The sequence below is a fragment of the Corvus hawaiiensis genome, chromosome 15, assembly GCF_020740725.1.
Source record: "Corvus hawaiiensis isolate bCorHaw1 chromosome 15, bCorHaw1.pri.cur, whole genome shotgun sequence".
In the NCBI taxonomy this organism is placed as follows: domain Eukaryota; kingdom Metazoa; phylum Chordata; class Aves; order Passeriformes; family Corvidae; genus Corvus; species Corvus hawaiiensis.
Genome location: NC_063227.1, coordinates 5,707,854 through 5,722,787, shown reverse-complemented (window position 1 = coordinate 5,722,787; position 14,934 = coordinate 5,707,854). Strand labels below are relative to the sequence as shown.

The following is a 14,934-nucleotide window of genomic DNA, read 5'->3' as shown; positions in this document are numbered from 1 at the left end:
TGCTCCTGCAGGTCACTCACAGGCCATGAGAATTTTGTCAAGGTAGCTGCAGTTTGAGGAAAAAAAAACCCTTTTCCTCTCAATTCCTCAGCTTTCAGCTGCTGGTGATGCCATAAATTCCCCTACTTCTCTGGTTACTGTAAAGTCAGTCAGGGTGGTCAGGACCTGAATTCCTCACACAAAAGAAGCTGGGGGAAAGGAAACAGCAAAAAGGGCCTTCCCTGCCTTGGGGATCTGTCACGGTGAGGCTCCAAGTGTGTGCTCCTGCTCTGCAATCCCTCTGGTCTTAGGTAACTGCCTCTCACTCCCCTCTCACCAGTGCACACCCTCCTCCTAGCCTGCACTTCCCACATCTGGCTCCTTGGCCCCTCTGATCTGCAGGCTCCTGGAGCTGCAACATCTCCAGGTTTGGAGTAACCAGGAGAGACAGAGCTGATCCAGCATCACAGAGCTGTGGGGATGGCACTTAGTGCTGCTGAGCAAAGTGCCCAGCTGGCTTCACCCCCTGCCCTGAGCTGTACAGCACTGGTCCTCCACCAGTCCTTCCATGCTGGGCCTTAAATCCAGCTGCTGTATGAGACACAAGTGGGCTGATAAGCCACCCCACACCACCCACCCTCAGCTGAGGGCTATGCTGAGATGTTGTGGGAGATCAGTGGGAAATTGGCAGCAAAGTGTTAGCACTGCCAGAGAAGGTGTTTGCTATGGGCATTGCTCCACCACTGAGCAGGACAAGAACAGGTCATTCTGCAGAAAGCTGTGGTTCTCCCAATCCTCTGCACTGCAGAAAGCCTTCATGGAATAAAGGAGCAATGCAGGCTGGCTTTGGAGAGGTAAGGATGTGGGATGGATGATGAGTTTGTCCATTTTTTGAAGGATGGTCTTGGGAAGGCTGCCCCAAGGTGCAGGGTTCTTGGTCTATTCCCAACACAGGCAGCTGCATGGAAGAATATACCCTGGGTAGAGCTCAGTGCCAGCAGACCTAAGCAGGGACTGCCATAAGGGTGAAAACCCAGAGACTTCGGGTTTGGTTTAGAAAATAAAATAGAAGCAAGAAAGTAAAAAAAGTCAGTCTGCATCTACCTTGTAGCTGCAGAGTCTTCCCGTGCTTGGACATCATTTCTACAGCTATGGATTAGAAATGCATCTTCTCTTTAAATGGGTCTCAGAACCACGTGACGCCAGGAGCATGGAGATTTGAGGAAGAGCTATCTCATGTCATGAACTTTGCGCCTGGGCGGGGCCTCGGTTGGGCAGAAAACCTTCCCACCTGAGCAGTGCTCCCAGGAGACGGTCTGACTCAGGAGCCAGCAACTGGGCAGAGAGGCTCCAAGTGTTGGGAGAGGATCAAAAAGCTCCCCTGGCAGTAAATCTTTTACCTGCCATGTGACTCACTGGGGCTTGTGGCCATTCCTCCGAGGTCGGCCCCGGGTCAGGATTTCTCCTGTCTCTTTAGCCCCCAAACCTGGAGATTTTTGTCTTATCTTTGACGCCATCTTGACACTGAAAACAAATTATGGCCCAATTACCCTTACTCAGAGGGGCTGGGGCTACCTTAAATGGCCACAACTACCAGGCGCTTCCTTAAGAGCGGTAATTAGTGGGGCGTGGGATGGGGAGGGGGCAAGGACTGGGGGTACCCCTGGCATGAGGCTGCCCTTGCTCCCCTGTTTGCCATGGCAGGAGGGGACATCCCATCCAGCCCTTCCCATCCCATCCTATCCCATTCCATCCCGTCCTACTCACGGGCCCAGCCCTGCTGCCCCCTTGGGCTCCGCAGAGGCCAAGCTGAGGTGGGGCTCGCTGCCACCGCGGTGTCCGGGCTGGGGGCTGCCCTGCCCCCTGCCTCCCCCAGCCCTGTGTCACCGGCTGGGGCCAACCCAGAGGGGCCCCGTGACGGGAGGCAGCAGCCCTGGCCCTGGCCGTGACCTTCGGGACGACCTCGAGTGAGTCCCTGCCAGGGCTGGGGACTGGCTGTGCCTCTCATTCCAAACTGGGACATTTCCATGTTCACCCCGAGAAACACGGAACAGCAGCATCACGGCTGAACTGCCGTAACAACCGACCTGGAACTTCTAAAATTTCTTTTTCTTCCCATCTTTCCGTGTCATTACACCGCCCTCTTCTCTGCTCTGTCCCTGGGCATTCCTTGCCCAGGGTTGTGCTCTCTGCCTGAACCCAGCAGCTGTTTTGGGAGCTGGCAAATCCAGCCTGCAGCCTGGACAGTGCTCATGGGTGATCGGGTCTGGGTGTTTCTTTGCGCCCCCCCGCCCCCCCCTTTTTTTTTTGTCAGATTGGTATTTTATTTGGCTCCATCCTGTCTACCGAGCTGTCCAGTGTAACCCTTCCCTTGCTGCTTCTGAGATAAGAATAGGCTCCCCCGAGATCAGATAAACAGGCCCATAAATACCTACAACAACAAGAAACAGAGTCTCGGCTTGGCAGGAAAGGAGGGGGGGAAAAAAGGCAAAAAAAGAGCCATTCCTTTGCACGCCAAAGCGGGGGTGCAGAGCGAGGGGTGGGAACCGCCCGACAGCCTCCTTGCCCACAGCACTCGCCCCCTTGGCCAGACAGGCAGCCAGGGGCCAAGCAGGGCTGGCAGCAGGGTCCCCTGCAGTGTCCCTCGTGGCTGGATTCCAGCGGCAGGGAGCCTGGCACGTAAGGTGCTGCCCCGGGGCCAAGCGATCCCTGCGTGCGTGTTCCTCTGCCCGGGCAACTGCCGGCCGCAGCCTGCGTGCCCCGAGCCAGCTGCTTCCCAACGGCAGCAAGTTCACGGCAGGGTCGAGCCGAAGGTATGTGCAGGGCCCTCTCCCCTGACCGATGAGCTAGGCCCTTCGGTAGCCAAAAACTGAAAGCTGGTGGCCAAACCGTTCTTGCAGACAGTTCTGGTGCCGGCAGCACCGGGAGCTCTGCCGCTGCCTGCCGGAGGCTGCCGGGACGCCGCTCCCAGCCGTGGTTCGCTGCCCAAGGAAGGGACACTGTTGCTGTGCAGGGCTCCCATTCCCCTGAAGCTCCTCTTCCTTTGGGGGTGAAAGGGGCGACCCCATCCTAGGCTGGCACAGGCGCTGAGCTGGACCCTCGACTCCCCGGCCCCGGAGTGGTGGAGCCGCCTGAGCGGTGCCGAGCTGGGGACAGAGCTCGCTGCTTGCAAATGCAGCCCTTCCAAAGCGTTGTGGGGAGCGGGGAAGCCCGAGACTACAGGAAATGTTTAGTGCCTTTTTTTACCCACTCTCCCCCCAAATGCTGAGCCACTATCTCAAAGGGAAACCCCCTTGCTGGGCAGGGAAATCCTCTGCAGCCGTGGAAACGGAGAGCGCTTTCACTTGCAAAATCCCGAAGGAACAGCGGAGGCTGGCACAGAGGACACCTTCCCCAGAAGTTTGCAGCCAGCAGGTACCACAACCAGAAACTTGTGGTAAGAAAAGCAAAAATCCTGCGGATGCAGGCAGAACATCGCCCTGGCTGTGCAGGGTGCCCCTTCCCAGAAGCAAAATTGGAAACACGTAAGGTAAAAACCAGCGGAGGTTTTAGGTGCGGTGAAAGGTCCGCAGGCTGCGAGCGATGTACCAGATAGAGCCTGGTGTGACGGCACCGAGGACACGGTTCCCGTGCAGAGTCACCTTTGCCTCACAGCAGAGCAAGTCCCAAGTCCCCGTTTAACCCTTTCCCTCATCTGCTGCCGAAGGGCAGCACCGATTTGTCCTGTATGGATACAGGGATACCGGCTGGCACATATAAACAGGACGGGGGCTGGACACATTTATGGGGCGCTGGATTATAGTTTCAGTGACAGCTTGGGAGCTTTCCCATAAGAACCCAGCCCTTTAGGAGACTGAAACTTGCACATAAAATTGGATCCTTGGAACTGACTTTCTGTACGGGTTTTTTGTTGTTGTTGTTGGTTTTTTGGTTTGTTTTGTTTTTTTCTCCCTTGAATGTGTTTGGGTTTGGGAGTGCCCTACTCCACTCATGGAAGTGGTAGCATGCTAAACTTGTTATAGCTCAAACAAAAAAAGTACCACTGCGGGCGGGCACTGCTCTTCTCAGGCAGTCCATTTTCATCTCAGCCTCCCTCAAAGAGATCAGAAAATGGATCGGGGCAGAGAAGGCAGCCGTGCAGTGGCTCCGGGGTGAGGGAAGGCTGATTCAAGCAGCCGGATCCTTCTCCATGGGAGTTAATTACTCTGGCTGTACCCCCCAGTGTTTGTGTGTCCCTCCGTCTGTATTTGCACACATGCACAAAGTGATTATAAAACCCAAGCTGCTTCCCCACGGCTGAGCTGGGATATTCTTGGTGTGTGCGGCCGCACAAGCACAGATTGATCGATGTGTCGGTATTTTACAGATGTAACATCATTATTTCTATTCCTTTAGTCGCAATCAAAAGCTTGGTTTCAAACACAAAATGTAAACGTCCCTGCTGTGCGCCCTCAGATTAGCCCTAGAATAATGTCCAGATTTACCTGTGCTGTTTTTCTTTGCCCCAAGCAGCCGCCCGAGTGTCCGGGTTTATCCCGGTGTCGCTGGGAACGACAGCGTGGCCAGGCTGGGAAGGCTCTGAGCCCATGCACGCACGTCTTGGAACTCTTTGGTAAGAGCACCGTGTCTGCACAGTGTGAAGGAATGAGGATTTGGCTTTAATTATTAAGGATTATTAAGGATTTATGCCTGAGTGGTGACAGAGGTGAATTTGGGCTGCATGAGCGTTGCTGTGTCTGAGGCTGGTGACATCCATCGTGTTCAGATGGCGAGGAGGGGACGCTGCTCCTTCGAAATGTGGCCGAGGCAGCGCCTAACAGAGGATCCCTGTGAGAAAGTGCTGCCGGTGCCAGAGCCGGGCGAGCTGCCCCGGCAGGACACGGGAGCCGAGCCCTGGCTCTCTGCGTGGCAGCAATAAAACCCGGGGCTCCACAGCTCTACGGTACCATCCAGACGCTGTAAAGGCCTGATCCTGCCATCCTTCCTCAAGCCAAATACGAGTCCAGTCCCTCTAGAAGATCTCCTGGGTAGGGAGGGAAGGGGTTACGTGTAGGGCAGGGGCAGAGTTCGTGCCCTGGGGGAGGCTGCGGGTACACGTTTGCAGAGCTCCACCAGCTCCTGAGGTCAGCAAGCATGGCATAAACAAGTCTCAAAGGATCCCGAGCTCCCCAAGGAGGAATTCCCTCACATGGATCGGCCCCACAGCAGGGTACTGACTTCAGGGATGTCCTTAATCCCGCAGCATCTCTGTGGGCAGCGCAGGGGACCTGGCCAGAGCAGCGCGATTGCCGGAGCAGGGGAAAGCAGAGGGCTTGGACCCGAGGCCGTTTGCATAAAGTTTAAATTTTATTTTATTAAAAGTTTTTTTTTAGCTATTCAGTTTTAAATACGTGGTGTGGCGCGCTCGGTCCCTCGGGAAGTGGTCATGCAGATCTGAGGTAGAAAACCCGGCACAGGAGTGTTCCCAAATGCACCTCTAGGTAGTTTCACCGCAGCCACACGTCGGTCAGGCAGCGGACGGGGAGAGGGGATCGGGGGCTCGTATTTACAATAGCAAACGAATCGAACCGTTCCAGTCCGGCCCGGCACGGCAGGAGCCGCCGATCGCTGCTGGCAGCGGGAAGGAGCAACGATTACTGCAAATGCGGGAAGGGGACACGGGGAAAGGGCCCGGCTGGTCCTCGCTGCCGACGGAGCGGGCAGGACCCGAGCCCGCAAAGCGCTCTCGCCTCTCTCCCGCGGAGCATCCGTCCGGGCGGGGGGCAGCCGGGCCGGCTCCCCGTGTCCTGAGCCTGGATGGGCTCCGGGGCCGGGCTGGGCTCTCTCCGTCATTGCACATGGAGGGGCGGGCGGGGAGCGCCGTCAGGGCGGCGGGGCAGCTCTCAGGGATTCAGTTCCAGAGCCCAGACCTGCTGGGGCCAACCAGTCCGGCCCTTCAGCTTCTTCTCGCCGTGACCCAGAGGCTGCGAATAGACCTCGGGCTGCTGCGGGAGAGGAGACGGGGAAAGGAGGGAGAAAGGAGCGGTCAGGAACGGAGCGGGGTCCCGGGCCGCCCGCCCGCCCCTTGCGCCTGCCGCAGGGCTGCAAGCGAGCGGCTTTGCCAGCCCGAGGACAAAGAGGGGCTTTAGGGGTCCCCACCCCGCCACCCGCCCGCTGCAGCACGGGGAGAAGCGGCCGCCCTTGCTCCGAATCGCTCCTGCGCCCGCTCGTCCTGGGAGAGCTCCCGGGAGAGGTGAAGGACAGACCGGGGGAGGCTCCGCCGCGGCCAGTCCCGGCCCCGGGGGCTGATCCCTCGCGGAAAGTGCTCGGAAGCCCACCCGGCCCGTCGGGCGGGCTATTCTCCGACGAGTTACCCTCCAACGATTTATTATCATTATTATTATTATTATTATTATTATTACGCTGGGGGAAAAGGCTCCCGCGAGGCCGGGAGAGTTTAGAGGTTTTTTTCCCCCAAGCCCGGCGGTTTTTCCCTCCCGCTCCTGGCCCACGGAGAGCAGGGACGCGGGTCCCGATCCGCCTCTTACCGTCTCCCTTTTCCTCTTGTTCTCCCTGCCGTCCGTCTTCTTGAGTTCTGCTTTGAAGCCCTCGGTGTCCCCGGGCTGGCTGTCCTTGGCCAGCACCTCCATCAGGTAGGCGATGTAGCTGGTGGCCAGGCGCAGGGTCTTGATCTTGGAGAGCTTGGTGTCGGCGGGCACGTTGGGGATGCACTCGCGGAGCTCGGCGAAGGCGCTGTTGATGCTCTCCGTCCTCCGCCGCTCCTTCTTGGGTCCCCCGACACCTTTTCGCCGTCCCAGGCGGCCGCTGAGAGCCTCCAGCCGCCCCGGGCCGGCCGGGCCGTACTCGGCGGGGCCGTAGTTAGGGCTCTGCCCGGCGAGCTCGGGGGTCCCCTCGGCCGGGTTGAGCACCCAGCCGGGGAAGTAGGCGCGCTCCTGGTGGCACCGAGCCGCCGGCCCGAAGAGGAAAGGGTCGTGCAGCATGTGGTGGTGATGGTGGTGGTGGTGGTGATGCTGGTAGCCCCCCACCAGGTTCATGATCCGCTCCGCTGGCCCCGGGGGCCGCTCAGCAGCGCTCCATGGCCGGGCGGGAGGCGCTCCCCGCCGGGCGGGCGCGGCGGGCTGCGGGGAGCGCGGCTCCGGCGCGGGGCTGCGGTGGCGGAGGCGGCTGTGGGGTTTGGGGTGGGGCGGTCGGGGTTTGGGGTTTTGGATTTGTTGTTTGGGGTTTTTTTAACCCCTTCTGGAGCCTCCCGACCCGGCCTTTATATAGGGCCGCGGCCCCCCCGCCGTGGAGCCAATGGGCAGGGGAGGATGCGCGGGGGCCCCGGGGGGAGCGGGGCGGCGGAGGGGGCGTGCGCCGCGCTCCGAGCTCGGGGGTTTGGGCTCACACCTCCGCCGCTTGCCCTCGGTCCCGCCTGCTCCTTGCTTTCGGGGAGAAGGGGGTGAGGAAGACCAGAGGGCCACCCCAGCCCCTGTCCCGGAGCGCTTCGATCCCCGCTGCCGGGGCGGGGGTGTCCGAGCCCCCCGAGAGCCGCCGCGCCCGGCCCGGGGACGAGAGGCGGCAGCGGCGCGGGGGAGCCCCGGCCGGGCCGGGCCGGGCCGGAGCGGACCGTGTGCGTGCTCCGGGGCCGCAGCGGCCCGGGGACAGTCTGCTTCCTACGCACCGAGTCCCCACGCGGGACAGGCCCGACCTCGCGGGAGCGGAGCGCGGGGAGGTGGCGGGGCAGGGTGGGCAGCGCGGGGTGCTCGGGGCCGCACCCGGAGCCGCACCCGGAGCCGGGGGATGGGGAGACAAGGGGGCGAAGTGAGGCCGGGCTGGGCCCCCCTGGGGTTGGGGGGCTCCCTCCCTGTGCATGGCGTTCCTGGCCCATGCCTGCTCCGTGCGTTGCACAACTGCACAGGGATGTGCACTGCATGCCCGTACAGCACACGCCCACGCTGTGCAATGCACGCTGCACAAGCCACGCTGCACTTGTGTTGGTTACACCACGCACTGCTGCTCACACCGATACACTGGACACGTTGCCCACATGCACCACAAAGATGCTGCACACACCACACACTCCACAAACGCATCACACACGTGCACCCATAGGTGTTACATACACCAGCAGCACGGATGTGCTACACACACATAAGTATGTTACACACACACACGTATGGCACACGCACACCTATCACACACGTGGCTTATAAACACACGTCTGTGTGCTGCTCACCCGTGCACAGACACTGCATAGATGCATAGATATATAAAAATGATATTGTCCATGCACACTGACCGATTTACAACAGGGAGGTGGGGACCTGCCCTGTGTTTCCCTGTCCCAGCCTGGCCACGGAAGGGCTGGGGGGACCCGCTGAGGTCGGGATCTTGTACTTCACTGCAGCCCCAAACTCAAGCCCAGGGTGGGGCCCTAAAGGGGACAGCACGTCCTGCTCTTCTCTGCACCCATGGGAGACAGATCCCCAGGAGGATGCGTCCCAGAGCTCGGGCTTCACCCCCAGCCCTGCCTGGTGGCATTGGAGCCGACCCCTGCTCTTGCTGCAGTGACTCCCAGTGAGGACAGGCTGGGCACGGCAGTGGTGATCACAGCGCGGCGGGGCAGGAAGGGGCTTTGGGCCCAAGGTATGTTAGCGATTAACGGCGCTTTCCAGCGATTCATCTTGCAGCAGAGGGTGGAAACGTTGGAGGGTTGTTTGCAGGCGCTTGTATTAATCATCCAGGCTAACACACCATTAACGTCCTCCTGCATTTTAAAGATGACAAATTTTATTTGACTTCTCTCAATCACGGTTCCCGGGCGGATTCGGGAGCCACTTAAATGCCTCGGATTTTCCATCGTTAGTTGTTACAAGGCGAGTTGCAAAGGCAGGAGGCTGGGGGGGCCGGGGCAGGGTGCAAGCAGGTCTCCGGTTCTGCCGGGCCCCGGCGGCTGGGGGGGAGCGGCCGTGCTGGATCTGCCCAGCTTTGTTCCCCCCTGCTTTGTTCTCAGCTGCTGCAAAGACCCCCCTTCCCCACCCCCTTTAAAACAAGCGCCCTGCAAACATTTGCTAGTGATTATTCTCCCGTTAGAGCCAGGCCTTGGGTAGGGCGTCGTGTCCCCGATTTCCTTCAAAACAGCCGTGGTTGGGTGGGATCCCCGAGCCCGGCTGACTGCCGGTGGGAGCCAGTGCCCATCTGGGAGAAGTTCAGGGGTCCCACTTCATGCCTCACCCCCTCCATGCTGGCAGAGCATCACCTGTGGAGCCCTGCTCTTCTTAGAAACCCCAGGCTCCTCACTGAGCTTCTCTCCAACCCTGCAAACTTCCAGATTAGAGTCTGTGCCACCAAACCCCATCTCTAGAAACACTCCTCAAAAATACCCTTTTCATCCCTGTATCCCTTTATGCATTGCACAGGCCACTTACAGCCACATCCTGCTGGGAGCTGTCACCTTGAGCCGTGCAACAGAATCACCTCCAGCCTCCAGCTGCCGAGCCAGGTAAGTCCAGCCCAAGCCTGGGCATTCTCTTGCTTAATCCACCCCCTGATGGAGGTCCCTGGACTCTGCAGAGTTTGGAAGTGCTCAGCTGAGCAAATAGTGGGACCAGAGGGTTGATTTTCCTTTGGAAAATCATTCTAATCTTTCATGTTTTAATAAAATAATAAAACCAGAGCCCTTTTCATGCCGACACCTTCTAAATCAAACCAGACTGCCTTTGTCATGGCGTCCAAATTTAGCACTTCTCAAACTTTTGGTGAGTTTCTTTAATTTCACATCTCCCCACTCGCATGGGGGAGAAAACGCCGGGCAGTTTGGATTAGGCGATTTATGGCTGGCATGGCAGGCGGAACCACGTTTCTCTCCACCTGTTTTCCTTCAAATCCTTCCCAGAGAAAGATTTTCTGCCCTCATGGCCAGGCAATGGTGAGGGGGCCAATGCTGCATGTTGGGAGTGAGGTTATCCCAGGTCTCTGTAAACCCCAGCACCCCAAACCCAGGTGGAGCCACCATGCTCTGCATCCATCCCCATTTCTGGGACGGGAGCTGAGGTTTTGGCCCTGGCCCCTCAGCCACCTCCTTATCAGCGCCCAGCGAGCGGCAGCCCCGGGTGTCCTGTGACTTTGACGCCAGCTCTGCTCCCCCCCTCTGGCTCCCTTATCTAAATAGGAGCGTAAATCAGGGCCTTGGCAGATGCCCTGGCAGGACAGGGACTCCATAAAAAGGGGCTCTGCTCCAGCTCTGTTTACATTGCAGCCCCGTAAAATATTCCCCTTGTCTTCCTTGTTAGCATCTCCCTGCAGCATCCCAGCACCCTCCTGCACCCACATCCCCCCACCCCAAGCTCCACTGCAGCCCCAGGGTGTGGCCAGGAGGGTCCCAGCCCTGTCACCCCACAGCCCCACACCACGTCCCCCATCAGGTTATGCCCAGGGTACCTCCTCACTCGGCCACGGCCTTCGATCCCCTCCTCAGCCACTGCAGGCGCAGAGCAGGGCTGAGCCAGCTCCCCTGGGCAGCTGGGTTGTGTCTAAAGGTGCCCCTGGGTATTTATAGCACTTGCCTGAAATAATGCAATAATAATCACTCAGCACCTTCCTAACAGTTCTGCTCTCAGAGGCCGCAGGGGATGGTGGCAAAAACCCTTGGGAAACTGAGGCATGAGCAGAGTCTGCTTCAAGTAGAGCTGCAGAGAGCTGCTCTGGGGGATTATTTTCCTCCTGGCAATGTGAGGAGCGAGAGAACCTGCAGAAGTGAATGAAATCAAGTCAGTTTGATCAGCAATGAACTCAGCCCTGGGGTCACAGCTAAGGCTGGGCTGCAAAAGCCCACTCAGGGCATCCCTCTACCCCAGCAGGGTTTGCCACGTGTCCTGCTGTGCCAGGATGGGTTTCATAGGGGTGGGAGGTGCTGGAGTGCAGCAGAGCTCATGCTTGCTGGTGCCCATGCTCTCTTGCACCCACACACTGCCTGAGTGCCCCAGACTACCTCACTGGGCTGCTTGATCCTACATCAGCATCACAGGAGCGACTCCAAGTGGGGTTCAGTCTGTTAAAGCCCCACAGAAGGAGCAGGAGGAACTGGGGGTGAGCACGGTGCTGTGCCTGGATGTTCCTGTTCTCAGCAGCAGCCCACAGCATCTCCTCTGTCCACACCCCTCCCATGCCGCCCCTATGGCGACACAAAGGGTGACTGCAACCATTGCCCCTCAAGAAATACCATCTATTTATGGCCAAACAGCCACTGTCTTGCGTGGATAAATCAAGAGGAAAACAAAGCTTTACGGAAAAAAGTATTAAATTTTCCATGTGCTCCTGCAGGGATGGGCCAGGCACTCGCTGTTTATTTTTTGGGCTCTCTCTTTGCTAGTACTGTAAGTGACACTGTGTTTACAAAAGTTTTTATGTCATCAGAGCAAAGTCACAGCTCAGCTTCCTCTCCTGTGTATTTTATGTAGATGGATGTGTCTGTGAGGAACATTCAAACTAAACAGAGAGCTGGTTTATAGGAAAATGTATTTATTTGAAAAATCGTAACTCACAATTTCGGCAAAACCGGGCTCCACATTTATTGCTGCTAATGGGGTGTGGCGGCCATAAATTAACCTGGAAAATTGCTGCGGCCATTTCAACAATGGCTCATTGTGCTGATAGAACAGCAGCTCCCCAAAGACGGCTCATGTCAATTTGCAATTAAGTTTGGATGCAAACAATAGGTAAAGGGAAGGTAACAGCAGCCTAACTGCTGGAACCAGCCCCAGAATCATTCCTCTAGGCTGGCATGGGTGCTCTGAATCTCACTTAAAACAGAGCTGTTCCCTCATCTGATTGCCCTGGAAATCAGTGGAAGGAGGCTCCACCTGCCATAAGGGGAATTTCTCTTTATATTACATTATCTGTCATAGGCACGTAATTGGAGATGACAGAAAAACCCAGCCCATGAGCTCTGACTGGCAGCCCAGGTGAGCCATATGCTTGGAGAGCCCATCCAGTTGCTCCCTGGTTGACCTCTCTTCTTAGAGGAAATTTTGCACAGAATCAGGAGTGATGCTCCTACCTTAAAACCTCTTATTTCCCCACTCAGATTCCTTGCTGAGACAAACACTGTTCCCCAAAGCCTTGAGGCTGGCTGCTGACCCTGGAGTAGAAGCTGCCACTGTCATTCTCCCATCCTTGATCACCTGGCTCAGGGCAGGGTTTGGCTGCTGACACGTGGTGGCAGCTCTCCACTCGTGGGAAGTTGTGGAGAAGAGCTCCCAGATGATTCAGGTCCCTGACAAAAACCAGTGCCTTTCCCTCCTCAAACCACTTTCCACTCCTGAAGCAAATTTACAAGGGCTCTAAAATGTCCTGCTCCAGGGCATCAGCCAACTGCTAATGGCTGGGGATTGGGAAAGACATTTCCTCTGCTGAGAAGGATTGCATAAGCGCTTATTAAGGCAGCTCCTGGCGTCTTCGTCAAAAGCATCTGGTTTGGGGCATAGCTGGAGACGAACTGCTGGGTCTGGATGGGCAGAGCTGGACTCGCTGCTTCCAACTTTTCCCTTGGTCAGACATGAGTGCAGGTTTGGGTCATCTCCTGTGTGCTGGTGGGGAAAGGGAGGTGGGTCATGACATGAGATGTCTCTTTCTCCCTGTCCCCCTGCTCTCCATCTCATCCTGGTGCTGCCACTGTGGGGACTTCTCTTCACACTCCTTCCAACTCCAGGTACCACGATGCCCCATGTGCATGAGGGATTTCCCTGGTCCCTGCTTACACCAGCATCCCACATTCCTTGAAAGAGGGGCTTCCCTCCTGTCCCATTGCTACAGAGACACGTTGGCACAGAGACTGACATGACTCGGTGGGTGAGCTCCTGTTCTGCACCGCGTCTGTGTGACATTGCAGGTAAATGGCTTTGTGGTGGGAAAAGGCTGCTGACAGTGGTTCAGACCGCTGAAATAGGTTGGGATGCTTTTAACAGGGCTCTGCTGTGTCACAGGCTCAGTGTGATGTGCTGGCACTGCGGAGCAACCAGAGCCAGGGAACAGCATCCTGTCCATACTTCCCTGTGGTGGGACCATGTCCTGGTATCCCAACCTCCCACCTTCCCCTCTGTGTGGATCCACACGGGATTTTTAATTCATTTTGTCTCAAAGATTTTCAGGGCAACTCCAGGTCTCATCACACAGTGCCTCGTGCCAGGTCCGGCTATGCCTTCCCAGCTGTTGCAGGGTAGGAGGATGAGGACAATTAGTGGTGCCTTATTATCCTGGTTATCATTGGCTCTCTCAAAATTCCAGGTTTTCTCTCCCCTCAGGTGCAGGAGTTACTGCTCACTTCCATGGGAGCAGAGGGATTGATTTTCCCTTGGTTCCCCCCACTGCATCCTGAGATGTCTGTGCAGCTTCCGGGCCAGCCATTACAGCAAGACTCTCAAGACGGGTTTTCCAAGGTTGGGTTTTTTGCAGATTGAGATGGTTTTAAGAATTAACAAGCATCTGTTAATACTTTTTTTGCAACTGAAAATTATTTGGGAGTTGGGGGTTTTAAATAATTTTAGTGCTTTTTCCCACCCTTTTTTCCCCTGTTTTATAAATGGGAGGTGGCAGAAGCCTCCCCAGGGCTCATTATTCCCCATTCCAAGCTGGGATCCAGCACCCAGCATGGCTGTGCTGCTGCCTTCACAGGCATAGGGGGAGGTGGGGGTATTTTGGGGCAAAAAGGCACAGAGACACTGAGTGTCCTTTTGTCACTATGGTCCATGGTGTCACCATGGGTATCACTACCTCCTTGCTTTTAGGGAGTCACAGGATGAGGACATGCTGTAAAAAGTGAATCCAGACCTCCAAAGAATAACGCTTTTATTGTATATCAATATATACAGTAAATATGTGACTCCTCCTAACATGCTCTGGAGAAAAAAACTGTCTGAAATGGAGCTTATTGGAAGGAAATAAATTGCTCCCATAAAAATGCTGATCCCTCCCTACTTCTCAAAACTGAAACAAAATCATTTGCTGTGAGCTGAAGACATTTCTTCCCTTGGCTCCTGGTTTTCCAAGAAGAGCAGGGAACATGAAGGAAAAACAAGCCTTCCCCATTAAAACACGCTTAAGCGAAACTCCAGTTTTCTCTTAAACTTTGCTTGGAAACATTTGGAGCAGCTTCGTGCGAATCAGTTCTGCTCTTTGAAAGGCCATTAAAATAAAAAACACCCAACCCAAAATAGCCATCTCTGCAAGGAGCATCTTGTTTGGACAAAAGTGGTTTGTTTTACACCGTAAATCCAAACACTCCTGGGGAAATGTTGTGAAATCTGCCGTGCTGGCGGTGCAGCGGCTCCAGGGATGTTTTGTGGGACATGCACAAAGCTGGTGGGTGCTGGCAAGGTGATGGCCACCACCAGCACTTCACTGCTGATTATCCCAGCTGCTGGAGTATCTCTGACTTCAGCACAGTGCATTTTCCATCAGGGTGAAGGCTTGTGGGGTGAGTTCTGGCAGGGAGGGATTTGTACCAGCATTCAGCCCCGCTGTGATCTTGCCCCAGAGCTCCTGTGGCCTCTCTAAAGGGCCCATCATATGCAGGAGCTGAGAACACTCACCCTGGGACAAACAAAAACCACTCTCCAACAAGGTGTTTAAACCCTTCTTAAAGTTTTTTTTTAACATGCTCCATGTCATACCTAGAGCACAAAAAAAAAGGCAGTAATTCCTAAGCCAGCAATATACACACCAGCAATCCTGATACTGTATTTACAGATAGATAAGAATATACTTGCTTATATAAATCAATATTTTAATATATAAAAATAAAATAAATGTAACTATGAATATAATTACAATTGCAGTTGTAAATATAAATAAATATATATATAGTGTGTGTATATATATATATGTATTTATGGTGCTGCTTTTTCTGCTAGCGGCATCAATCTGTGATTTAGGCACAAATATTTCTATCCCAGGGTCTTTGGCAGTGAAGTTTTGCCA

The 14,934-nt window shown here is 55.9% G+C and overlaps 1 protein-coding gene and 1 long non-coding RNA gene across 5 annotated transcripts; one reads left to right on the top strand and one right to left on the bottom strand.

Moving 5' to 3' along the window:
- Positions 1–5,360: 5,360 nt before the first annotated feature.
- HAND1 (heart and neural crest derivatives expressed 1) lies at positions 5,361–7,096 on the bottom strand. 2 transcript variants are annotated; one of them, XM_048320322.1, is made up of 2 exons: positions 6,507–7,096; positions 5,361–5,963 (listed from the first exon to the last, which is right to left on the bottom strand). In XM_048320322.1, exons 1-2 carry the CDS (start codon positions 7,011–7,013, stop codon positions 5,862–5,864), a joined length of 609 nt encoding a protein of 202 aa, XP_048176279.1. In that variant the 5' UTR covers positions 7,014–7,096; the 3' UTR covers positions 5,361–5,861. The 2 variants fall into 2 exon arrangements, with proteins under 2 accessions (XP_048176279.1, XP_048176280.1); XM_048320323.1 differs by having other exon boundaries at positions 5,361–5,960.
- On the top strand, positions 6,012–14,716 carry LOC125333985. 3 transcript variants are annotated; one of them, XR_007207037.1, is made up of 5 exons: positions 6,012–6,611; positions 9,378–9,460; positions 12,668–12,847; positions 13,099–13,174; positions 13,260–14,716. It is a non-coding gene; the product is annotated as an uncharacterized LOC125333985 (long non-coding RNA). The 3 variants fall into 3 exon arrangements; XR_007207038.1 differs by lacking the exon at positions 6,012–6,611 and having other exon boundaries at positions 7,790–9,460; positions 13,260–13,394; positions 13,743–14,716; XR_007207036.1 differs by lacking the exon at positions 6,012–6,611 and having other exon boundaries at positions 7,790–9,460.
- The last annotated feature ends 218 nt before the right edge of the window (positions 14,717–14,934 follow it).